Source organism: Podarcis filfolensis (genome assembly GCF_964270895.1).
Source record: "Podarcis filfolensis genome assembly, chromosome: 2".
Classification (NCBI taxonomy): domain Eukaryota; kingdom Metazoa; phylum Chordata; class Lepidosauria; order Squamata; family Lacertidae; genus Podarcis; species Podarcis filfolensis.
The window spans coordinates 118720595-118746758 of record NC_139605.1 but is presented as its reverse complement, the minus strand read 5'-3'; the positions used below and the strand labels follow the sequence as shown (position 1 = coordinate 118746758).

General features: G+C 44.7%; 1 protein-coding gene and 1 long non-coding RNA gene across 2 annotated transcripts; one reads left to right on the top strand and one right to left on the bottom strand.

The window, feature by feature from the left end:
- Positions 1-2696: 2696 nt before the first annotated feature.
- LOC310755901 (keratin, type II cytoskeletal 6A-like) lies at positions 2697-26106 on the top strand. Its single transcript, XM_083599318.1, has 9 exons — positions 2697-3396; positions 5469-5683; positions 7479-7539; positions 9095-9190; positions 12447-12611; positions 14055-14180; positions 15991-16211; positions 22206-22240; positions 24015-26106. The coding sequence occupies exons 1-9, from the start codon at positions 2842-2844 to the stop codon at positions 24323-24325; spliced, it is 1785 nt and encodes a 594-aa protein (XP_083455444.1). The 5' UTR covers positions 2697-2841; the 3' UTR covers positions 24326-26106.
- On the bottom strand, positions 6596-7407 carry LOC310756023. Its single transcript, XR_014544656.1, has 2 exons — positions 7214-7407; positions 6596-7177 (listed from the first exon to the last, which is right to left on the bottom strand). It is a non-coding gene; the product is annotated as an uncharacterized lncRNA (long non-coding RNA).
- Positions 26107-26164: the final 58 nt, after the last annotated feature.

Genomic DNA, 26164 nt, shown 5'->3' with positions numbered 1-26164 from the left:
GGAGTGGGCTTTCTGCCAGGTTGTTTAGTACTGTTGGCACTGTGGCATCTGCCTCTAACGTACGAAGGACCAGAGCTCTTCACCTGTAGCATAAGATGCTATACTGTACATAAGACCAGGGGTGCTCTGTATTCCACTACCACTATTACTACTAGTGGTAAATAATATGATAATTTTATCATATTATTTAGAACACAGATAGCATATGTGGTTCTCTCCAGTTGTTGGGCTACAATTCCCATAATCCCATAACCTCTGGCCATGCTGTTTGGGGAAGATGGGAGCTGTGGTCCAACAAATATCAGGCTACCTCTGATTTAGAATGCTTCTGTTCCATTTCTGAGCCCAGAGAGGCTCTCCAAGTGGCTTACAAAAAGTTCTCAAAACACAAACTCAAATCTAGAACAGGTACAGAAATCACATAGTGTCCACAAAGAATCAAGATTATTCAGGTAGCACCTCCTGGATTCATCCTGCCCCCCCTACCCCCCCAGAATCATACAGTGGTAGGAATGGTAGAGTGATTTGATTTCTGTGAATTCCAACATGAACGCACCTGATCCGCACCTCCCAAACCAATGCGTGGATTGTTATTTTTTTGTGAGAACTAGGCCAACCAGATATCCAAACTCCCACCAGTCCCAACGAGCATGGCTAATGGTCAGGGAGAATACAAGTAGGTGTACATATTCTCCCCTGCAGAATGATGGTGGGAAGATCACAAAGCTTGTCTCTATGCATCACTGGATTCATGACACTGGGGGACTTGAAAACAACACAAAACACCTATCTGCAGAGCAGATGGAGATGCACAGATGTTGCTTTGTTGTTGTTTAGTCGTTTAGTCGTGTCCGACTCTTCATGACCCCATGGACAAGAGCACGCCAGGCACTCCTGTCTTCCACTGCCTCCCGCAGTTTGGTCAAACTCATGCTGGTAGCTTCGAGAACACTATCCAACCATCTCGTCCTCTGTCGTCCCCTTCTCCTTGTGCCCTCCATCTTTCCCAACATCAGGGTCTTTTCCAGGGAGTCTTCTCTTCTCATGAGGTGGCCAAAGTATTGGCGCCTCAGCTTCACGATCTGTCCTTCCAGTGAGCACTCAGGGCTGATTTCCTTAAGAATGGATAGGTTTGATCTTCTTGCAGTCCATGGGGCTCTCAAGAGTCTCCTCCAGCACCATAATTCAAAAGCATCAATTCTTCTGTGATCAGCCTTCTTTATGGTCCAGCTCTCACTTCCATACATCACTACCGGGAAACCATAGCTTTAACTATATGGACCTTTGTTGGCAAGGTGATGTCTCTGCTTTTTAAGATGCTGTCTAGGTTTGTCATTGCTTTTCTCCCAAGAAGCAGGCGTATTTTAATTTCATGGCTGCTGTCACCATCTGCAGTGATCATGGAGCCCAAGAAAGTAAAATCTCTCACTGCCTCCATGTTGCTACAACTCCCTTAATCCCTGACCATTACCCTTCCTGGAGTTAGGGCTGATGCGAGTTGGACTCCAACAGCATTCAGAGGGGACCATGTAGGCTACTGCTGCTTTAGAGTAGCAATTTTCAAGTTTTGGACTTTGAAATAATCAAAAGTATCCACAGACTCTTTCATCCATCCTCTTTAACCATGTGGAGGGGAGAGACTGTAATGTAAAACACTGACTGGGCAGGTTTCCACACCACACCATGGAGGGAAGTCTACATGCTTAGAGAAGGTTCTCTTCTGCAGACATGACCCCCAGTGTGTAGATGGTGGGGAACCAGCATCCAGTGCCTCTTCCCCATTTCTATTCCACTGCATTCAGGTCAGCCACATGTTGCAGAGGATTCTGTGCCTGTTGTAGGCAGCAAGGTTGGCTCAGGCAGAGCCCTGGCTTAGATCTGCTGGGCTCCTTTTTAACACCTGCATAGACTAAGGTTGCAAGGACTAAACCTTCTCTCTCCATCACATGTAGGGCGAGAGATGAGCAAGCCTCCTTTCCAGGACCTCTTGTTCTGCTGCTTAAAAGTCCTCTGATGTTTGGGGAACTGCTGCTTTCTAGCATTGTTAGGCCTTCCTTTGGCTTCTGCTGTTCTCAAGGTAGAAGAAAGAAGCACATGTCTCAAGGTTCTTGGGGAAAGGCTGTCCTTTCAACTACAGCGGCAGAAGCAGCAAATGCTGTTGCCCAGGGCAGCTGCTGGGACTGGCCTTGGGCTAAGAAATGTACTGTTCTTGTTCCAAAAGAAGATGAATGTCATTCCATGGCTATATGGGAAAGAGAGCAAAAAAGAGAATTGAACCAGAATCACCTCAGGGATTACATGTGATTCATCATAGCTCTCGGAGGCACTATGGATTTCAAGCCAATGATGTGAGGAGGGGAAAATAGGGAGCTTTGAAGTAAGATGCTGAAGAGGGATAATCCACAATTAAAGCAACTTTTTTAAAAAATAGTTGGGGAAAAGAACCATTTGCTGAGGTGTATTTATTATTATTTGGCTGAGGTGTGGAGGTGGTGGTGAGAAAATTAATTTGTTAGCATAGTTTTTGTGCCATTAAAGCCTGCAAGCCAAGCAATTTTGGTGCTTTGCTTCACTTCAAAGGAACACTTAGAGGACGTTTTTTAAAACAATCTGTTGCTGCCAAACATAGCCCAGCCCATTAACGAGCTTATTCTTGATTAATTACCTAACTCCAGCCAAGCCCACCTCAACATACATATGCGTGTATATATAGGGAGAGGAGACAGAATTTCTACCTCAGAGAGGGGTCTGGCGTCCTTCTCTCTCTTTCTTCCTCTCTCTCCCTCTTTTCCATAATAACTTTTTGCTAAATATTCTTCCCTATACTTTGAATAAGACACAATGAACAGGCAATTCAGTTCCAGGTCTGGGGGTGGGGTCAGGGTCTCCCGCGGCTACAGTTCTTCGACTGCTGCCATTCCTGGAGGGACAAAAGGCAGCTTCACCTCAGTTTCTTTATCCCGGGCTGGGAGAAGCAGTGGAGGGCTAGGGGGTGGCTTTGGGAGCAGAAGCCTATACAGCCTAGGAGTCAACAAAAGCAGCTCCATTAGTCATGGTACAGGTGGAACTGGAGGCTTCTGGGGTGGTGGAATGAGTAGTGGTGGTGGGTTTGGTGCAGGTGGGTTTGGTGGTGGAGGATTTTCAGTTGGGGGGTACGGAGCTGGAGGTGGTTCCTTTGCAGGATTTGGTGGTGGTGCATCAGGAATGGGGGGCTTTGGTGGTGGTCCAAGGATGGGCTTAATAGTTCCTCCTGGGGGCATCCAGCAAGTGACTGTCAACTCCAACCTCCTGTCACCACTCAACTTAGAGATTGACCCCGAGATCCAAAAAGTGCGTGTGCATGAAAGGGAGCAGATCAAATCCCTCAACAACAAGTTTGCATCCTTCATTGACAAGGTGAGTCAATTGAACGCAACATTGTGGTAGAGTTTGCAGGAAAGGGATGGGCCGCTCAAGGGTACGCTGGATGAAAGCAGATTGCAGGCATCATTCTTCCCAACCAAGGTTTCAGTCTGCCTCCTCTGTGGTTTCCCACAAACCATGTCTGGAATTGTAGATTGTTAGATGTCACGGATCTCTTTCACAGGACTACATTTCCCAGAATCCCATGGGAAGAGGGAATGACTATTAAAGCATAGTGTGGGTTTGCCTGCTGCTGCTTCTTCTTCAGCTGTTTGCCTTATTAAAGCAGCTGCCACACCCCATCCCCATTAACAAACCTTAGGTTAAGGTTGTGGGCCTTATTTTTAGTAGAAGACATTTTCAAGCCTGAGTCACCATTATATGCAAGAGCATTTATGTCCATGTTCATAGATGTTATGGATTTAGATCAGGGGTAGTCAATGTGGTAACCTCCACATCATGGGTAGGCAAACTAAGGCCCGGGGGCCAGATCTGGCCCTTCTAAATCCAGCCCGCAGACGGTCCGGGAATCAGCGTGTTTTTACATGAGTAGAATGTGTCCTTTTATTTAAAATGCACATCTGGGTTATTTGTGGGGCATAGGAATTCGTTCTTTTTCTTTCTTTCCAAAATATAGTCCGGCCCCCCCACAAGGTCTGAGGGACAGTGGACCGGCCCCCTGCTAAAAAAGTTTGCTGACCCCTGCTCCACATGTTGTGGCCTGCAACTCCCATCAGCCACCTATCCATTGGCTATGCACTGGAAACCCTGATTTAGATTATGAGTTGCCAGCTTGTAGCATGGGAGGGGCAGAAGCAGCAGGGCTTTCTTGTGGCACCTGGAGAGAAGCAGAATGGCCTGTGAGCCTGGCTATGCTATAAAGGCTAGCCTACATTCTTGCCTGGCTCTCCCATGTTGTGCTGCTGCTTGTTCTCCTGCTCAGTAGATCAGAGGCAAAACACCCTGAAGTTGCCTATATACTATAGTGCACACTACTAAGATGTTATGTAATACATTGGGCTTGACTTTTTGGTAGGATTGCTACCTTCTCAGTTTTCAACTAGCCACTTAAGTTGTGCCTAACAGGACCTTTATGTGAGATTCTAGCTGGTGAAAATACTCCCCCCTCCCATGCTGCGGAAACTAAATTTTCGCTTGCAAAGCTGCTGTTCAAAGGCACAAGCAAAAGCACATCTGTTTTGCCACCGTCAGCTGGCAACCTGGGTCACTCAGTGCTCTCAACAGCACAGCTATTTTAGGACTAAGTGGGGGTAGATTGAGATAAAAGTAGCATACAGGTTGACTCCTCGTAAGTAAAGAGTCTCCAAGAAGATTCTGGAGGCAAAGGCATGCTCATTTTAAGACTGTCATGTTTTGGTGAAGAACAAGCTGCTGTCACAGGTAGAAGACCAGTCCAGGAATGGGGAGGAGGCATGTTTTTGGTCATTTGGCAGTACTATTTATGGGACTCTTGTCGGAAAGGCTGGCTGCCATTGATTTAGAATCATGTTTCACAAAAAGGAGGGTACTGAATTCCCTTTATATGTAGCAATGATGATTAGTTGAAGCTTATCTTTGCTGTAGGAGGCCTCAGGATCCCACCAACACAAGTAAAGGCAAGATTCCTGCATCCTCCTTATGATGTCTTGAGAGAGATGCTGGTACAGCAGAGTGGCCAGGAGTGTGAGCCAGAAAATTCCCAATTCTAGTTTCATCTCAGAGAGGTGGATTTAGGCAAGCCACCATTGTCTCAGCCTCCGTTGCCATTGCAAAATGTGGATAATAATACTGGTCTGCCTTACAGGAGTGCTGTAAGTGCTTTGAAAACTTGAAACATTCAGCGGTATGCATGGCAATTTAAGCCATTCCCTGGGTCTTTTGCATTCATTCAGATATGTGTATCTCCAGGGTCTTTGATGATTTAAGGGGATTCATTGAAGAGTGCATCTAATCCTCATTGGTCAGTATGTAATAAGGACTGGGCTCTGGTTCCAGTATGCTTTTGACTCAGTTTATAGTTGTGATGATATGACTTTACATACCATGGGTCTCTTGATGGGTTTCAGGTACGGTTTCTGGAGCAACAGAATAAGGTTCTAGAAACCAAATGGGACCTACTACAGCAACACAGCAGCACAGGTACTAAGATCAACATCGAGCCAATGTTCGAGGCTTACATCGCTAATCTCAGGAGACAGCTGGATACCCTGACTGGTGATCGTGGGAGGCTGGATGGAGAACTCAGAAATGTGCAGGATCAGGTGGAAGACTTTAGAAAGAGGTGAGTGAGCCATGAGGGCCTGCTTGGGTAAGATGACTCAGCATACTCATTGATGCAGCAGAATAGTAAAGGTAAAGGGACCCCTGACCATTAGGTCCAGTCGCAGACGACTCTGGGGTTGCGGCACTCATCTCACTTTACTGGCCGAGGGAGCCGGCGTACAGCTTCCGGGTCATCTGGCCAGCATGACTAAGCTGCTTCTGGCAAACCAGAGCAGTGCATGGAAATGCCATTTATCTTCCTGCTGGAGTGGTACCTATTTATCAACTTGTACTTGGACGTGCTTTCGAACTGCTAGGTTGGCAGGAGCAGGGACCGAGCAACGGCAGCTCACCCCGTCACGGGGATTTGAACCGCCGACCTTCTGATCAGCAAGCCCTAGGCTCTGGTTTAACCAGCCTTGAAAAGGTGGCATGGACGGTACTATTTCAGACTGCAGGAGTGTGTGTGTGTGTGTGCGTGTGTGCGTGTGTGTACGATCCCATTTTTAATGCCCCCCTTAATATAAACCCAAATCTTCCTGGAAGTAGAAAATGAGCATGTAATTATGAAAAGTAGCATAGTCTGGCTCTCTATATCATCATCATCATCATCATCATCATCATCATCATCAAACCTTTTATTGGCATCACATACAAACATCCAAAACAGACCAATACAGAATTACCACTTCCCCAGTGGCACAAAACATTTGCTAAAAGAATGGAGGCAGAGCAGTCTATCGTCACATCTTTAGGTCTCCAGAGAGATCAGACGTCTGCAGTGTATTTCGATGACAAAAAACCAAATAGAGATATTTAGACACTAACTTGGTGAGCTCCTGATCAGGCTTTCTATACGCTGTGTTTATTTTCTGCTTGCAAGGAGGTTGCTGTTGTTTAATGTAGGGATTGGGAGCATTTTTTTAAAAAAAAGAATTCTGTTCCTGCTGTCTGAAATGGGGAGAGTGCCGTATGAGAAGACCATAGGCTTCTAGTTGGCCACTGTGAGAGAAAGATGTTGGACTAGATCAGCCATTGGCCTGACCCAACAGGCTCCTCTCAAGTGGCAAATTCCATCCTACTGCCATCTCAGGTCTTTGATGAGCTCAGTGGTCTGTCATGTGTCAATCCAGCCTTAGGAATGAGCTGAAGATGCAATCTAGATGTTTTCTGGCCTCATAGCAATGCTATCTTCTTTTCTTGGCATGGATTCCACCTTGTGGTTTAGGCTGGAGAAGTTTTCATTGCATATTAAAAAAATGAGGGCATTTAAAGCAAGTATTTACAGGATCATAAAATGCAGCTTGGCTCACAAAAAGAGCCATAAAAACGTGCAGCAGCAAATTCTGTCATATATAGTCATGATTCCTTGGCCTGTTGAAAAGTGTGTTGGTAGAAAAACACTGTAGAAACTTAGGGGCACAACTGCTTTAAAGGCAAGTGGGACTGAGGCACTTGAGACAGACTTTTAGGACCCCCACACAGATGGGATAGTCATTATCCTCTGACTTGGCTGATTTGAAGAATATTTTTGTATGCACTCCCTCACATATATGCAGCACACACAGATGGCCATGCATGCTGCTTGCATGCCTACAGCAAAACCCAACAAGTGTAATCTAGGCCCCATCTGCACTATACCTTTAAAGCACTATTATCCCACTTTAAACAGTCATAACCAGGTACCCCCAAACTCAGCCCTCCAGATGTTTTGGGACTACAACTCCCATCATCCCTAGCTAACGGGACAGTGGTCAGGAATGTTGGGAATTGTAGTTCTCAGAAGAATCCAAATCTGTTTCTTCTCTTAATAGATATGAAGATGAAATCAACAAGCGCACTGCGGCTGAAAATGAGTTTGTTGGCATCAAGAAGGTGACTTTTTATTTTTTTTAAAGCAGCAGCAATAAGTAGGAGTCTACTTTCAAGGGGAAATAGCATTTTGTCTCAGCTCTTAGAGGAGTCCAGATTAAATGAGTTTCAAATTCCAGCTCAGCTGGCTGTTTCCGGAATAGTTGTCTACTGGCTTTATTATTATCAATAATCAATGAAAGGAAGATGTAGTCAACTGATTGAGGCTGCAATTCTATACCCACTTACCTCAAAGCAAGCATTATTGACCTCTATGGGTCTTACTTCTGAGTAGATATGTAGGACACTTGGCTCTGAGTCAGGAGGCCCTTGGTTCAAACCTTTGCAATGTAAGGCTAATAGTACTGACCTTCTTTACAGATTTCTTGTGACAAATAGTGAAATAACATATGTGAAGCTCTGCATATGCTTTAGCATGGCTAATAGGAGCCTCCATAATACAGAAGAAGCACATAAGTGGATCACCACTTCTAGGGGACAAACAGCATTGCCTTGCGTGTCGAGGTCCCCAGGGCCACCCCAATAACTCACACATCACACCAAATTTTTTGTTTAAGGTTTTTGGCATAATTTTGACCACAACTTTATTAAATTACAAACACGTGAGTCATTATTTAGGCATTGGTTGTGACTATCTGCCCCCACCGTGGGGGACAGACTGACATTCCGCACGCCTGCGAAAGTCAGAAAAGGGGAATACACTTGGGGGTAGCGATGGAGCAGGGAACCTGCCCTCAGCCCTCCCCAAATGCAGCCAGGAGCTCTTGCAGTGGCCCGAGTCCCCTTGACAGGGTGGACAAGCAATAGTTAGCCCCCGATTCCTTTAACGGAATCCCTTGCAGCAGCAGCATTGGAGGGGCAGGCACAGCCAATCCATGCCCCTCCACCAACCAAACCATAAACCAATGCCTAACCGCAACCTTACAAGTTGTGACGATTTGCTACGCAGTAGGCAAAAACCAAATGGCCCCAGCCAATCAGCCAGGTGGACAAAATTCCTACCGGGCCCCTGCCCCAAGAGCAGATGACCCCATGACAGGCATAGCAAGGTCAAAGCAAACAATCCTAATTCTAGGGAGGGGGGGACGGGCAATCCGATGCACAGGCGAAAAGAGGAAGCCCTAGCCTTGTGCAAGGAGTTTTAGCATTTCTGGCTGTCAATCAACAAATGGCAACATTAACTTCTTCCCAACAACAAGGGAAGCCCAGTCGCATCAGTGGCCAACAATCAATTAGCCTGCCCCACAACTTTGGAGTGTCCTGGCGGCCCCCACCGCAACACGTGCTCTCCATGAAGGAGAACACGCTTTCTTTGTGTCCTGCTCATAAGCTTCCAGACGCATATTGGAAAATTATGCAGAACTTCATGGAAAACACATGCTTTGGTTGAAGGAGGTCCCTTAAAGTATCTTTAAGGTTTTCTAATGCCCCCGGGAAAGTCCTCTACCAAGTTGGCTGCCAGTCAGAGTTACTGGGCTGAGCACCAACAGCTGTCTATGACTTCTAGCTCGACTCTAGTCATGTTTAATGTAACACGAATTCAATGCATTTATTTCAGGATGTGGATGGTTCCTTCATGCACAAAATAGAGCTGCAAGCAAAAGGTGATAAACTGAGAGATGAAATCGACTTCTTGAGAGCCCTCTATGAGGCAGTAAGTGCTTAACTTTCTTGATTCAAAGAAATCAGAGTAATATGGAAACTGATGGGCTGTGTCCTCACTGCTGGAAGCCAAGTTACTTCTTGCAGAAAGAAGTGGGCTGACTCACGTGAGAAAGAGCACATGCAAAAGATGTTTCAGCTGAATAAGTTGAAAATGGGACATGTGACTGGATCCTTGGCAGATTCTGGAGGACAACATTTCATAGGTCTGCTGGGGAGTTAAATGTGAGCCTTGTTCAGTCATTTTTGAATTTTGCACAGACCTAGGAATGATTCATGGGAGTTGTGAGTGAACTGCCCTCAATATTGCATTGATGGTGCTCTAAAATATTTGTTTTAGAGTTGGTTATCTCTCCATCAGTTCAAAGTGGTGTTAGGAATCAGAAATGGGATACTGCAGGACAGCAAGGGAGGCAAAATGAAAACAAAACCAGTTACTCCTATCAGGCAGAGCCTTGTTGTTGCTTAGTCGTTTAGTCGTGTCCGACTCTTCGTGACCCCATGGAGCAGAGCACGCCAGGCACTCCTGTCTTCCACTGCCTCCCGCAGTTTGGTCAAACTCATGCTGGTAGCTTCGAGAACACTGTCCAACCATCTCGTCCTCTGTCGTCCCCTTCTCCTTGTGCCCTCCATCTTTCCGAACATCAGGGTCTTTTCCAGGGAGTCTTCTCTTCTCATGAGGTGGCCAAAGTATTGGAGCCTCAGCTTCAGGATCTGTCCTTCCAGTGAGCACTCAGGGCTGATTTCCTTAAGAATGGAGAGTTTTGATCTTCTTGCAGTCCATGGGACTCTCAAGAGTCTCCTCCAGCACCATAATTCAAAAGCATCAATTCTTCGGCGATCAGCCTTCTTTATGGTCCAGCCCTTACTTCCATACATCACTACTGGGAAAACCAAAGCCTTACAAGAGGACAAAATCTGGCATGCATTAGACATAACCTGGGGTTTTTTTTGGGGGGGAGGGGGTTATTGGGTTGTTGTTTTTATTTTGATTATATATTTTTATTTTGTTCTGTGAGACCTCTGGGTATAGGGCGGTATATAAAATAAAATAAAATAACCCAGTTATTTTATGTGATGGGGGAAAGCCGTATACATTCAAAGGAAAGGCTCTGATAGGGAAACATGAATGCACAGGAGTACCCTTGGCATGTCGCAACATAAACTGTGGATCAGATGGTTCTTTATAGAACAGGACGGGGAACCTGTGTTTCTCCAGATGCTGCTGGACTACAACTCCCATCATCCCTGCCTATTGGCTGGGACTGATGGGCGCTGGAGTCCATCCACTTCTGGAGGTGCCACAGATTCCCCATCTCTGTTTCAGAGCTTTGCTTTAAATGAAGGACAAAAAAGTTATTTAGAGTCTAGCCACAGAGTGAAGAATGTATGAGAGGGAAATTCTATGCAAGTTTATTTCAAAGTAAGTAAGTAAGTGGTACTAACTCCCAGGTAGGTAGGTGTGCATAGAATTTCACTGTGAGTCACATTTTATAATATGGCTGCCACACCCAGTATGCCTGAAACTAGTGGCTGTTCCACATGCTAGAGTGGTAAGAAATTAAGGTTGCCATATATCCAGAATTTCCCAGACACAGCCGGGATTTGGCCATCAAAAAAAGTGTCTGTGCGGAAATCGCTGTAAACGGCCTCGGCCCAGTATACCTGAACAGGCGTCTCCACCCCCATTGTTCTGCCCAGATGCTGAGGTCCAGCGCCGAGGGCCTTCTGGCGGTTCCCTCATTGCGAGAAGCAAAGCTATAGGGAACCAGGCAGAGGGCCTTCTCGGTAGTGGCGCCCACCCTGTGGAACGCCCTCCCATCAGATGTCAAAGCGATAAACAACTACCTGACATTTAGAAGACATCTTAAGGCAGCCCTGTTCAGGGAAGTTTTTAATGTGTGATATTTTAGTGTATTTTTGGTCTCTGTGGAAGCCGCCCAGAGTAGCTGGGGAAACCCAGCCAGATGGGCGGGATACAAATAATAAATTATTATTATTATTATTATTATTATTATTATTATTATTATTATTTTTCCAGGAAAATCCATACGTATGGCAACCCCTGTCAGAAGTGTAGAATTTGGCAAATTTCTTTCAAAAAAGCTCAAAAACTTTGGGGTCCGGATTTCCCCTTTTTGAAATATGGCAACCCTAAAGAAACCATTTCAGAATTATTATGTTTTTGGCGGGGGATGTTCCTCCTGCTATTTGAGTGCAGCTAAACTCCTCGATTCCATTTCAGATTTGAGGCTTGCCACACTGGGCTCACAAACAAACATATGCCAGGTTTTGCCATGAATGCTCAAAGGCCTCCTGCACTTGGCACTGGTCAGTCATGTCACATGTTGTTGTGAGACTCATGGCCAGGCATAGCAGGAACAGTGAGTCTGAAATGGTAGAGGTCCTTGCAGAATGTGCCATATGATGCTGAACTCTGCTATGTCTCTTGTATAACTGTTGTATAATTCTACCGTATCTCTAGTAGCAAGCCATATGGCCTGGCCAACACGTGGGTGGTCCCCCACCCACCCTCTGTGTGGTTTATCTCCACACCACTGCCATCCATTAGCAGGAATGTTTGACAGCAGGATGGGCGATGAATCACATAGTGGAGGCCTGATCTGTGTTTTGAGCTGGTACACACATTATAAAGGTTTCCATGTGGAGCAACTGCCATGCAGAGGCAGAGAAAGATAGCCTCCCTGTGGTGGTCCCATCATGGAAGGGTTTTCTCATTTAGTCACTTCTTAATAATTAAATTTTTCACCCAGCTGTAATCCTAAAATCCCTGGGTAGGTTGTTGTTGTTGTTTAGTCGTTTAGTCATGTCCGACTCTTCGTGACCCCCTGGACCAGAGTACGCCAGGCACTCCTGTCTTCCACTGCCTCCCGCAGTTTGGTCAAACTCATGCTGGTAGCTTTGAGAACACTGTCCAACCATCTCGACCTCTGTCGTCCCCTTCTCCTTGCGCCCTCAATCTTTCCCAGCATCAGGGTCTTTTCCAGGGAGTCTTCTCTTCTCACGAGGTGGCCAAAGTATTGGAGCCTCAGCTTCACGATCTGTCCTTCCAGTGAGCACTCAGGGCTGATTTCCTTAAGAATGGATAGGTTTGATCTTCTTGCAGTCCATGGGACCCTCAAGAGTCTCCTCCAACACCATAATTCAAAAGCATCAATTATTCGGCGATCAGCCTTCTTTATGGTCCAGCTCTCAGTGGGATACTAAGAACTTATTTTTTCATGCAGGAACTGGCTCAGATCCACGGACAGATCAGTGACACCAGCGTGATCCTACAGATGGACAACAACCGAGATCTAGACCTCAATAGCATCATTGCTGAGGTGAAAGCACAGTATGAAGACATTGCTAACAGGAGCCGGGCCGAAGCAGAAGCTTGGTATCAAAGCAAGGTGAGACCTTCTGCAGACTTTATCTCTGGCGCTCAGTGACTAAGAGGCCTCTGATCCATATCTGGGCCCTATTTTTCAGTCAACAGAGAAGCCTGAGGCAAATGAAAACTAAGTTGAACTTGCAGACCAAAAAGATTTTAAATCCAAAATGTTCCATTTTAATGGGAATATTTGCCAAATTGTAAGTTTTTGTGCCACAAATATTTGGAGCTCCTCTTTGTCCTGCCCCTCCAAATGCAATAACGTAGAACCATCAGGTAAGCATCACAGAAGGATGTGCAGACAATGCAGTATAGAGCCAACACTAATGCACTATTATTGACTCAGTGATATGTTGCAGAATACACCCTTCTTTAAAAAGTGTGGAAGGATTCAAAGAGGCAGTGCAAGAAGAATCTTCTGGGTGGCAAGCCTATTACTCAGGTTGCCTAGACTATTATTGTGGTTGTTGATGTAGTATTTATTTATGTCCCACCTTTTTTCCTGGTGGAATGCAAGGCAGCTTACAGATAAAAGCATGAATTGCTAAAAACATAGAAAAATAGTAAACATTAATAGATTCAAAAGTATTGTTGTTGTTGTTTAGTTGTTTAGTTGTGTCCGACTCTTCGTGACCCCATGGACCAGAGCACGCCAGGCACTCCTGTCTTCCACTGCCTCCTGCAGTTTGGTCAAACTCATGCTGGTAGCTTTGAGAACACTGTCCAACCATATAGTATATTGTATATTGTATATAGTATATAAAGGTAAAGGTACCCCTGATCATTAGGTCCAGTTGCGGACGACTGGGGTTGCAGTACTCATCTTGCTTTATTGGCCGAAATGCCGTTTACCTTCCCGCCAGAGCGGTACCTATTTATCTACTTGCACTTTGACCTGCTTTTGAACTGCTAGGTTGGCAGGAGCTGTGACCGAGCAATGGGAGCTCACCCCGTCGTGGGGATTCGAACTGCTGACCTTCTGATTGGCAAGTCCTGGCTCTGTGGTTTAATCCACAGCACCACCTGTGTCCCTTTAGTATATAGTATATAGTATATAGTATATCGTATATAGTATATCGTATATAGTATATAGTATATACTATATACTATATACTATATACTATATACTATATACTATATACTATATACTATATACTATATACTATATACTATACTATATACTATATAGTATATAGATATATTAAAAAATTCAAGCATTTTCTACCAAGGAAGCTATCAAACCACTTATAATTATAATAAAAACAGCACAGCACCAGCACTTTCATTAAAAGCAGTCCATTCTCAAAAGCCTATTGAAACAAGAGGGACAACAAGGAGGGAGCCAGTCTTGCTTCTCCAGGGAGGGAGTTCCAGAGCCTAACCAAGCTCCCCTTTCCCAAATCCTAGAACTGGTACTGCTTAAAGTAGCTCAGTTACCAAAGAATGCGTTTCTGCATTGCAGTTTCAGGAACTTCAGAGTACAGCAGCTGGTCATGGTGATGACCTGAAGAGTACCAAGAACGAGATTGCAGAGCTGAATCGAATCATCCACAGAATAAAATCAGAAATTGATAACGTTAAGAAACAGGTGGGGACCATTTTAATATAGCCACAACCGAATCTATGGCATGTGTGTATTTCATCCCCCTCCTTCTTTTTTTCTTCTTTTAATTATTTATTCAATTTGTATTTTCTTGCAAGTTCAGGCTGGGTGGAGCCTTTGCTCAATGGCAGAACACATGGACGGTATGCACAAGGTTGCAGGTTCAATCTCTGCTTGGTGATGCACATGGTGGGGGAATATGGGCTAGCATTTTGATGTCAGCGACATGGGGTGGGTGCTGCAAAAAACCTGTGTGCATGAGTAGTACTGATCCCACAATAAACACCCACCTGGAAGCAGTCACAGACAGCAGTTCCTGACAGTTGTCCACCACCCACCATTCTTCCATTCCAGATCTCTCTCACACTATAAACTTACTAAAACAGGAGCTAGAACCCTTCTCAAAAGTGTCATCAGGCTTAATATTTGTGGCCGCTGTTTAGTGCTCAGCACTAAACTGGGGAAAGCTGAGAAAATCTCAGTGGACACGGTGAAATTTATTTCTGTCCTGCTGCCACTTCTGCTTTTCCTCCTGAGCCCCTTGATTGAAATAGCAGCAGAAGAGGAATAAAGACAGGGACTGTTATAGATTCACTTTCATGGCTAATAGTGGCTTTGGGGCTGTAATGGGAAATAGTTCAAGGTAACAAATCCTGCAACCCTGACTCAATTTGTGCCTGCTGCAGCTACTTTTACTTTAGACTTGCATTTAACCAAAGGTTTTTATAGAGCCAGACATGGATCTCTCAGTCCACTGGGGGACGTCTGTTCATGCCCCGTGATACTAAAATAATGTATTGGTATTTGACACATCAAATCCATGCTAACTTAAGATGTTTTAAGTTAAAGCTGGGTGTATAATTCCAAACTACTCCTGAAAAGAATACGTTTGGCCCTGTAAGTTACCTGGTTGAGAAACTGCCTAGGAATTATATTGGGCAGCCCATATGAGTTCCTTGGAGCAGGATTGTGTAAATAAATACATATATACATACAATAGGTAAAGGGACCCCTGACTGTTAGGTCCAGTTGCGGACAACTCTGGGGTTGCGGCGCTCATCTCACTTTATTGGCCGAGGGAGCCGGGGTACAGCTTCCGGGTCATGTGGCCAGCATGACTAAGCCGCTTCTGGCGAACCAGAGCAGCGCACGGAAATGCTGTTTACCTTCCCACCGGAGTGGTACCTATTTATCTACTTGCACTTTGACACATTTTCGAACTGCTAGGTTGGCAGGAGCAGGGACCGAGCAACGGGAGCTCACCCCGTCGCAGGGATTCGAACCGCCGACCTTCTGATCAGCAAGACCTAGGCTCAGTGGCTTAGACCTCAGCGCCACCTGTGTCCCTATACATACCATTGATAGCCTTAATTATAGTGAGAGACAGAAAATAATCAAAATTCACAGAGGATTCTATGAGCTACACTTTAAATCGATTGCCTTTCGGTTTGATGTTTATCTGGCCAGCAATCCAGACTATCATCTGGAATATTTAGACTGACCTCTTGACAAACTTACAATGCCTCCAGCTGACCCTTTCCATTCTGACACCGAAATGGGAACCAAGGTATGACTGTGTGTTCACGAGGAAAACTGCTGTCACTTCATGAAAACAGGGTTAGGTGTCTCTGCGCTTCTTCTGTAGCAGATGTATGGAAAGAGCTGATTTGTGGCCAGTGGGCTCTTGAACTATCTACACGTAACACTGACAAGGCAATATTACATATTATGGTGTATGTAAAATAAACACTTTAGGAAGCTACTGACTATTTGACTTTCCTGATACCTGCTGCAGATTGCTCAGCTCCAGACAGCTATTGCTGATGCTGAACAGCGAGGGGAAATGGCCCTGAAAGATGCCAGAATGAAACTCACTGATCTTCAGCATGCCCTACAAAGTGCCAAGGATGAGCTGGCGCGCCTACTGCGGGATTACCAGGAGCTCATGAATGTCAAATTATCCCTGGATATTGAGATTGCTACATATAGAACTCTGTTGGAAGGAGAGGAATGCAGGTGGGTTCCATCTTGCGATGGTTTTATTTCATACCAGGTGCTGTAGCGTACTTTTGTTTGACACAACATGGCTAATGCCTGCATACGTGGGGTGTGAGTATCCATATTCAAATCTACACATATTTTAATACCCTAAAACTATACATTTGGTTTTGTATAACTATCAGATACCTTCAGCAAAGATTTGCCTGGTTAGTTTGTTCACGTCAGGGTGTGAAATGCTGCCTGCCCACTCTTTGCCCTTCAGTGTTGCCTTAGGTCTCGGATCTTAGCCTCCCAGTTTCTCCTGCTTGCCCATTCTTTGATCGTGGGTTACAAAGACCATACTTGGGCCTGCCTCCTTTCTCTTTGGCTCCTCCTCCCATTGAGCTGATGTTTCCTCTGTCCCACTTCCCCTCAGATCTTTGCTTCCTCCAAACATTATTCACAAGTCCAACTCACTTAGCATGCTCTCTCCCTTCAGCAATGCTGCCCCAGGATTCCCTGCTCCTTAGATGCCTCCTCTCCCTCACTTGGGCTTCCTGCCCCTATCTGCCCTCTCTCACCTTCCACTCCCCTTCCTACCAGCAATATATACAGTGGTACCTCTGGTTAAGAACTTAATTCGTTCCAGAGGTCCGTTCTTAACCTGAAACTGTTCTTAACCTGAGGTACCACTTTAGCTATTGGGGCCTTCCGCTGCCGCCGCCATGCTATTTCTGTTCTCATCCTGAAGCAAAGTTCTTAACCCGAGGTACTACTTCTGGGTTAGTGGAGTCTGTAACCTGAAGCATTTGTAACCTGAAGTGTTTGTAACCTGAGGTATCACTGTACAGCAGCGGGAGGCCCCATTAGGTAAAGTTGGTACCTCAGGTTAAGAACAGTTTCAGGTTAAGGAATGGACTTCCAGAACGAATTAAGTTCTTAACCTGAGGTACCACTGTACTCCCTCTTGTCCAGGGGAACCAGATACACAGATGCACACACACACACACCCTTCCACACACACAAAGTTAATTTCTATATCTTTAATGGTTGTGTAGGAGAGGTTATGTTAGTACAAGAGGCCTTTCTCTCTCATTCAAAAGTTTTCTCTTCTGTACAACAAAGGTTGTACAGGATTCTGTACGAAGCAAATGCAAGAACTCTGTACAGTATTTGAATCTGGTCACCCTACTCCTGTACCTAAAACCTACAAGAGATATTTTGTAGCCAAATGGATAGTACACATTTCTGTGTGGGAAGTGAAATATCTCGGCCTAGACTGATCCTTTCCCCACATTCCACAATACCATGGAGAATACTCATGGACATGCTATGCCATCATGGTAGCTCAGAAACTACAGTGGTACCTCGGGTTAAGTACGTAATTTGTTCCGGAGGTCTGTACTTAATCTGAAACTGTTCTTAACCTGAAGCACCACTTTAGCTAATGGGGCCTCCTGTGCCGCTGCGCCACCAGGGCACGATTTCTGTTCTCAACCTGAAGCAAAGTTCTTAACCTGAAGCACTTATTTCTGGGTTAGCGGACTCTGTTACCTGAAGCGTATGTAACCTGAAGCGTACATAAACCGCGGTACCACTGTAGTTAGAAGGGAGTTTCAAATGATAGGCATCAGCCAGTTTATAAACATAGAACATGGCATGATTCGCCCAGTTTGGGATTTTGCAAGAGAATCATTCAGGTGGTGGCACCCATTATTCCTGCTTTTTATTACATTTATTCATGTGGGCATTGAAAGGCAGATACATTTGCATGGCATTTATCCAATCATGTAAAATGTCTCATATTTAATGGATCTCTTAGCCAATATCTATGTGCATACTTAGGAAGTATTGCCTGCTGTTGCACATCATCAGTAACATTGCATGCATATGTCATAGAATTTTGTGTTTCCACATGCATTTTATTTGCATTCATATTAGCTGAAGCAGCTTATAACATTGGGTGGATTTTAAAAATGCAAATGCACAAATGTTTTACATGCATATAAGTAAGTCTGTGTTTGTTTATTAGTAGATGTGTATCTGCATTTTTAAAAAACATAATGCTACTTAGAGACTATTCATAAAAGGAATCTCTATTCATAAAAGGGTCTCTTAGCCCCTATCTTGGGCATGAAAGGCCTACTGACAGTTATGCAATGGTGAAAAACAGGTACTCTGTGCATGCTTAGAGGAACCTGCAACTTTGTTATTATTTGCTTATGTGCCTAAGGCTGACATCTGGCATTCAAAACAGATTCCAAGTACGACTCCTGTTGCTAGCTTGATAAGTCTCAATGAGTAAAAGGACCAGCCATTCATTCCTGGTCAAAGTGTTCCCACATATAAGCACCCTGGCCACTTGAGGGAGCTCTTGGTGATTGCTCCATGGCTGAAGTTGCTTGGGTTATTAATTGGCCCCTGGGGGCAGGTTTTGCAACTGGGGAAGGGAGAGGGAGTGTGCATGGCAATGTCAGGGGTGATTACATGGACTTACACCATAGTCCCAGCCAGTGGCAAAATGTTTCCCATTGAGCAGTGGCGTAGCGTGGGGGGTGCAGGGGGGGCCGGCCGCACTGGGCGCAACATCTGGGGGTTAGGGTTAGGGGGCGCAAATCCACGGGTTAGGGGGTGCAAATTACTTGCCTTGCCCCGGGTGCTGACAACCCACGCTACGCCACTGCCATTGAGATCTGAGCTCAACCGCACAATGACAGCAACCATGTAATGTAGACTATCTCAGAGGCAGAGCACTGGTTCCACTAGTTTGACTGGTGTGTCCTCCACCCCAGGATTGTGAGAAATGGTTAAGCCTGAAGCTGGCAAACAACCCCAGAAACCACTGTCAGTCTTGCACTCTGAGGCTGTGATTGCAGAATCCCCAGAGGCAGGGATAATGAAACGGCTTAGGACCGCAGCAACTGGGGAAACAAAATGGTGTGAACTGCCCCTCTGCTTACCAAATCAGAGTCCCCATTTCTTCACAAGCCACTCCCCTTCATACGCCTCCAGAGGGCGGGTCCAAGGCCTTTTGTTTCCTGAGATGATAGACTAGACACTGACTCCCTTCCCTAATTTGATGCACAGAAACCAATTGGACCGGCAGTTGAACTGTATTTCAGTGCTGGGTAGCCTCTACTAGACCTGACAGCTTAGCTTATTAGGAGTAGAGCAGTCTGTGTGGCAACAACCCCTACCTCCCAGTATTTGCTGGGAGAGCATGTTGAATTTTTCAAATTCCAGTTATGAGGGGTGCTAAAAAGTTGTGACATGACTTGGAAATTCAAAAAACATTCAGGGTAAATTAATATAATTTAGTTTTACCTGGTAAAATTAAAAGTATGTAAAATTGCATAGGAAAAATTAAAAATGGTTGTCAGATATTTGCATTATATAATATTATAGAATACATAATACACAATACGTAATATTAATTATATTATATTCTTGCTATTTATTCTTATTATTTCTATTCCCTGACATTTTCAGAAGGTAAAATTAAAATTCTTTGGTTTTCTGAAAGCTTTTTCATCAAGTGTAGACTTACCAAGCTAAATGTTGTCCAAACACAAAAATAATAGCGGATTTGAATTCTTCACACCCAAAAACATACAGTGGAACCTCGGGTTACATACCATCCTCCTCATCCTCTTTATGAATGCTTCGGGTAACAAGCTCCACTAACCCGGAAGTAGATGCCCCTAGTTGTGAACTTTGCCCCGGGATGCAAGTGGAAGTTGCACACCAGTGGCGCGGCGGCAGCAGGAGGCGCCATTAGCGAAAGCGCACCTCATGTTAAGAACGGTTTTGGCTTAAGAACGGACCTCTGGAACAAATTAAGTTCGTAACCGGAGGTACCACTGTATTTTAAAGACTGCTCACTGATAAACATTGCAAAATTATGTTTCACCCCCTAAAATGACACACCCTATTGTGGTTGCATCATCCTGGCCAATGGTTGGGCCGGCCCTGTGAGGCCTCCCACAAGCTCAAACAAAACCTGTGTCCCTTTCTCCCATTTAGTCAACATGTCAGAACAGCCATTTGGTTGAGGAAAAGGGCAATCTCACGGTCACTTCCTAGAGGCCCCCCGCTTTCAAGTATTGGAGGACGGGATAGTTTGTCAGAAGGTGAGGCACATGAATTCCTTTTAAAAGGGGGAAAATTCTCAAGGAACAAGGTGCAGTTTCACCTAAGAGCAGTATCTCCTGTTCCTGTAGTGGCTCTAAAATGTATTCTGAGTGGAAAGGTCTCTCTTTCCACTGACAGTATGTATCGTGAGGTGCTGGGCATTACTGTGAATTTGCAAATCATAAACTTATGACCAGTACCATCTGGAAGGCTATGAGTTGCCCATCTCTGCCTTAGGTCTGCTGGGCCAGTGCAACGTGGAAACCTGCTATATGTAATATTACACCAACAACCCAAGTTCGGGTGGGAGATGTTGCCTGCCATGACACCAGTGATGGGCAAGGGCAGGAAATGCTGCCTGACTAATCCTGGTAGTGTAAACGAACCATTGAGCCTCCCCAGGCTATAGAATGGGGCCTTCCAGATGTTGCTGGACTACAGCTCCCATCATGCCTGATGCTCACTGGGAATGATGGGAGTTGAAGTCAATGATATTTGGAGGGCAAGAGGTTCCCCATCCTTGGTCTAAGGTATGCAGATGCATGACTGGGATCTAGAGGAGGGCTCTTTAGTAGGTTTTCTTGCAGGGAGAGACATGCAGCTTCTCTTGTCCTTGGATGGCAAGCTTCATTTACTAGGAAATCTCCTTTTGTATGCAAGATACCAGGGGCCCTCACCTATCAGACCTCACCTGGAGTACTGTGTCCAGTTCTGGGCACCACAGTTCAAGAAGGACACTGACAAACTGGAACGTGTCCAGAGGAGGGCAACCAAAATGGTCAAAGGCCTGGAAACGATGCCTTATGAGGAACGGCTAAGGGAGCTGGGCATGTTTAGCCTGGAGAAGAGGAGGTTAAGGGGTGATATGATAGCCATGTTCAAATATATAAAAGGATGTCACATAGAGGAGGGAGAAGGGTTGTTTTCTGCTGCTCCAGAGAAGCGGACACGGAGCAATGGATCCAAACTACAAGAAAGAAGATTCCACCTAAACATTAGGAAGAACTTCCTGACAGTAAGAGCTGTTCGACAGTGGAATTTGCTGCCAAGGAGTGTGGTGGAGTCTCCTTCTTTGGAGGTCTTTAAGCAGAGGCTTGACAACCATATGTCAGGAGTGCTCTGATGGTGTTTCCTGCTTGGCAGGGGGTTGGACTCGATGGCCCTTGTGGTCTCTTCCAACTCTATGATTCTATGATTCGATGAACTTCCTCCATGTCTGATCTCCCCACTGAGTGACTAAAGTGCCAGGCAGAGTTTCTTGCTCTGTGTCTGGATACTGTCCTTATGACTTCTTGTTGTTGTTGTTGTTTAGTTGTTTAGTCGTGTCTGACTCTTCGTGACCCCATGGACCAGAGCACGCCAGGCACTTCTGTCTTCCACTGCCTCCCGCAGTTTGGTCAAACTCATGCTGGTAGCTTCGAGAACACTATCCAACCATCTCGTCCTCTGCCGTCCCCTTCTCCTTGTGCCCTCCATCTTTCCCAACATCAGGGTCTTTTCCAGGGAGTCTTCTTTTCTCATGAGGTGGCCAAAGTATTGGAGCCTCAGCTTCAGGATCTGTCCTTCCAGTGAGCACTCCGGGCTGATTTCCTTAAGAATGGATAGCTTTGATCTTCTTGCAGTCCATGGGACTCTCAAGAGTCTCCTCCAGCACCATAATTCAAAAGCATCAATTCTTCGGCGATCAGCCTTCTTTATGGTCCAGCTCTCACTTCCATACATCACTACTGGGAAAACCATAGCTTTTATTATACGGACCTTATGACTTAGCAGACATATTTATTTTGCCTGGGCACTGTTTCATTGGATTGTACTGTAACACACCTTAATCATTTTGCTCAAAAGCATTTCATCCTTGAATGATTGGCTGACTTGCCTTCAATGTTTTTCTCTCGCTAGGATGTCTGGAGAACTCACCACCCCTGTAAGCATGTGTAAGTATTTTAGTTATACTACTTTTCACTATGAATGTCCATGATACCGCACTCTCTCCCATAGGGTTTACCTCTGGGCTGAAGTTCCTGGGCTGAAGTTCTCCCAATCTAGAATTGTGCAGGACTTCCGAAGGCTCTTTTGAGAACTTCATAGAGTTGGGAAGAACGAAGGGACTGGGAAGGGCCATAGCTTAGATGGGGTTCATCTGCTTTGTGTGCGGAAGGTCTCCAATTTCATCCTTGGCATCTCCAGATAGCAGATTAAGCTGAATTAAACTGAAATCCCACATGGCTGCTGCCAGTCAATGTACTGAACTAGATGGAACAATGGTCTGACTTACTATTAGGCAGCTTCCTATGTTGCTATGAATCTCACATCCATACCATACATTTAAAGCATGTGGCTTCTCCTAAAGAACCCTGGGAACTGCAGTTTTGTTGGGGTGCTGGGAACTTAGAACTAAAGGGGTGAGCTACAGTTCCCATGATTCTTTGGGGGAAGCTATGTGTGTTAAATATGTTTTAAATGTATAGTGTGGTTTCTAACAGATGCCTTGTCACGTATCCCATCAAGAACCTCCAGGGAACAAAATTTCATAGCTTCCAAGTGGCCAACTTTGACAGAAAACAGTTTCCTTCCAGAAACTGAAGACAGTCTGAAGAAGAGGTCCCTGCCTGTGGTGTCTGCAGTCATCCCCTCTGTTGACTGTAGTAAAGAGATTTTGTAGGTTTTTGTATTGTTTTAAAAATACTAAAACGTGTGGTTATGTGTACACCACTGGCAGTGATGCTTCTTATATACCATACCTTGCCAAAGCCCCTTTCAGGCTTTATACTCATATATATTTCTCTATATGATCTCTTTGGATGGAAACTTACTTAAAAAGTTTATTGGTACTATTGCGTCACCTCACATCTCAAACCAAAAGTTTGATGGTGATCTGTAGATGAAAATATATATACAGGAGAAGCCAGCAGTGGATGTTGTAATTATGAGTTAGCAAATACCACAGGTTGACCAAAACGCATTAAGGTTACAACAGAGAGATCACATTTCTAGATACAATAAATGATGCCACCCTAATCTAACTAGAAAGGAGGCAAGCCTTGAAGTAATTCTGAGTGCTGCCCTGGATCTGGTGAAAGATGTAGGTGTTCTCATACTGGCTGGTGCAAATAAGTCCAAGGGGATGCCTGTGTGGTTAACAAGCAGAATCAAGGAATAAAAGCAGAATAAAAGGCAAGAAGGATTCTTTTGGGAAAATGTAAGCCTTGCCCAAATGAGGAATATAAAAAGGGGCACAAATTTTGGCGGGAACAAAAATGCAAGTTGACAAGAAGGCAGGTGAAAAAATAATAGTAATTTGAGAAGGGTATGTAAATAAGAATAATTAAAACTTATGATAAGTAATGTATTAGAGGCAGGGAAATAAATCAGAGGCAGGAAACGAGTTGGTTTGGCCTCTCAATGGGGTGCTGAATTGGACAGATCTTCGGTCCGATTCAGCAGTGCTCAGTCCTGAAACAAATTTATATATTATATTTGTTTTATTGCATTTATACGCCATCTTTCCTCCAAAAAGCTCAAGGTGGTTTGTTTACTTCTCCCTTGACCCATTTTATTCTCATAGCCACCCTGTGGGTTAGGCTAGGCTGCGAGGCAGCGATGGGCCCAAGGTTACCCAGTGAGCTTTGCAGTGTTTTGCACGCCGTGGCATCTGCTTGGAGAATTTCTCTGGAGCATCTTCCAGTAAAATGCCTTTTTTTCCCCCAGCGGTGATCAGCAGCTCTTCTACCGTGGGCGGAAGCAGTTACGGCCTTGGCGGCGGTGGCGGCGGCGGCCGAGTGAGCAGCGGAGGATTTTCCCTGGGTGGTGGTGGAGGAGGAGGCAGCGGCGGCAGCCTTCATCTCGGAATGGGGGGTGGCAGTGGCGGCGGTTATGGCATGAGCAGTGCGGTCACTGCAGGAGGGAGCAGTTACAGCTCTGGCTTTGGTGGGGGGCTGAGTTCAGGAGGGGGAGGGGGCTCCTCGAGTGTGAGATACAGCTCAACAACCTCATCATCAAGCAAGAAAGTAGTCAGATAAAAAGGAAAAGAACCACACTCACACAAGTGCAGCTACTTCTAGAAAATGTTCATATTTGTTCTAACTGCCCGCAGCAACACCCAGCCTCCAAGCTAGTTGTCCTTGACTCAATGATGGGAGAAATGATCCCCCAAATGATCACACACAGAAATGCAGTGGATATTCATGAAGAATGCCTTTCCACAGTGCCCCCTAGCCTATAGATTCTGTTGTTTAAGGCTATATTTCCCAATTAACATCATCATTGTGGCTGCACAAACATCTAGACCTCATTGGAATAAATGAGAGCAAACTTGACCAGAGAGCAGCGCAACTCCCACTTTGTTTATCTTTTCCATTCAGTCCCTGTTTCCCCGCTTCTCTCTGACACGGTTAACATTGGCTGCAGTGCAAGAATTCAGAACCACTTGCAGCGTGAATGAATCGAGGCACCCACATTAAATTGCGTTAGCTGCTGTCTCTGTTCCAGTTGTTTGGGAGGGAGCGCGGACGGAACTGGCATGACAGTTTGAAATCTTTCAAAAAGTCCGACAAAACCAGCAGGAAATTTACTTCAAATTTTGGGTATATTTTTTTTTTCTCCATTGAAGGCAAATAATATAACACTTGGATCCCATTGTAATATTGCAATCATTTGGGGGCATGCTCCAACTGCAAAAAAATAAATAAAGCACTTTAATGCCCTGCTGATTTCAGTGAGAGAATTAAGGATGTAATTCAACTTTGCCCACTGAAATGAAAGTGGCTGATAAAATGCTTAATCTTTGGCTGGATTGTACTTCTTAAAAACAAAACAACACCCTAGAAAACTTGAGTATGTCAAAGAATGACATTTATTTTAGATCATAGCTCCACTTCAAAAGACACATTTAAAATAAATCCCTACTTCTAATGACTTTGTTCTAAACTTTAGGCAGCAACTGAATGTACAGTTACACACAGGGTTTTAGAATGTGTAACACTATGTGAATTGCAACCTTAATGTCTGTGTTTTTCCCTATGAAATTCCATTGCTCCATTTGCAGATTTGTGGACTGATCTCTTGGAGCATTGAGAAGTGTGGAATGCAATGTATACCATCCTCCAGCCAAGGTGACACTGGGAATATCAAGTACTATATATTAAAATAATTTTGCCATAAAAGGCGTCTGAATTCAGTGCAATCTGATGCACATCTACTCAGAAGTAAGCCCCATTATGTTCAGTAGGACTTACTCACAGGTAAATGGCTGTACTCTTATGAATCCCATACCCACTTGCCTGAGTGTAAGTCCCCTTGAACTCAGGGGTCTTTACTACAGAGTAGACATATTGCGGATTGCACTGTTCATTTATTTTGAATGATTATAAACCACTTCTGACACCATGTGCCACAGGCACAGTCAAAACAGGGAATTGTTTAATGAACAAAAGGAGCAAGTGCACCAATCAATCAGCTTTGGTTCTTTTTTATTTTTCATGAGTGCCCAGGACAATGATAGAGTTTGGCTTCATCAACGTCACAGTATTCATTCCAGTGTAGTGGTCTTTAGGTCACATACCACTTGCAGCTCCTAAGTGGAGCACATATTTGTCTTGGTTGGGTTGCTTTGCAAAGTGATGAATTTTACAAGTTTGAATAGAATTTACACACTGTTGAATCCATAACTTAGCAAGCACATTCACCTTGATTGGTTTCTGTCTGCTAGTGCTTATTGTAAATAAAATTGCAGAGGCCCATCCTTTTCTCACTGTTCATTTTTTCTGCATGATCTTTATTGCCAATAAACTGCATTGTAATATTTCTTTCCTGCAAGTGTTTTTTTTTAAAATAAAAATTTAAAGTATAATGGAAGGATA

Excerpts from the sequence above, each read along its gene's own strand:
- LOC310755901 (XM_083599318.1), top strand. The coding sequence starts at position 2,842 with ATGAACAGGCAATTCAGTTCCAGGTCTGGGGGTGGGGTCAGGGTCTCC. Across the intron at positions 9,191-12,446 it reads TGAGAGCCCTCTATGAGGCA|GAACTGGCTCAGATCCACGG; the intron begins GTAAGTGCTTAA and ends TTTTTCATGCAG. Across the intron at positions 22,241-24,014 it reads CACCACCCCTGTAAGCATGT|CGGTGATCAGCAGCTCTTCT; the intron begins GTAAGTATTTTA and ends TTTTTCCCCCAG.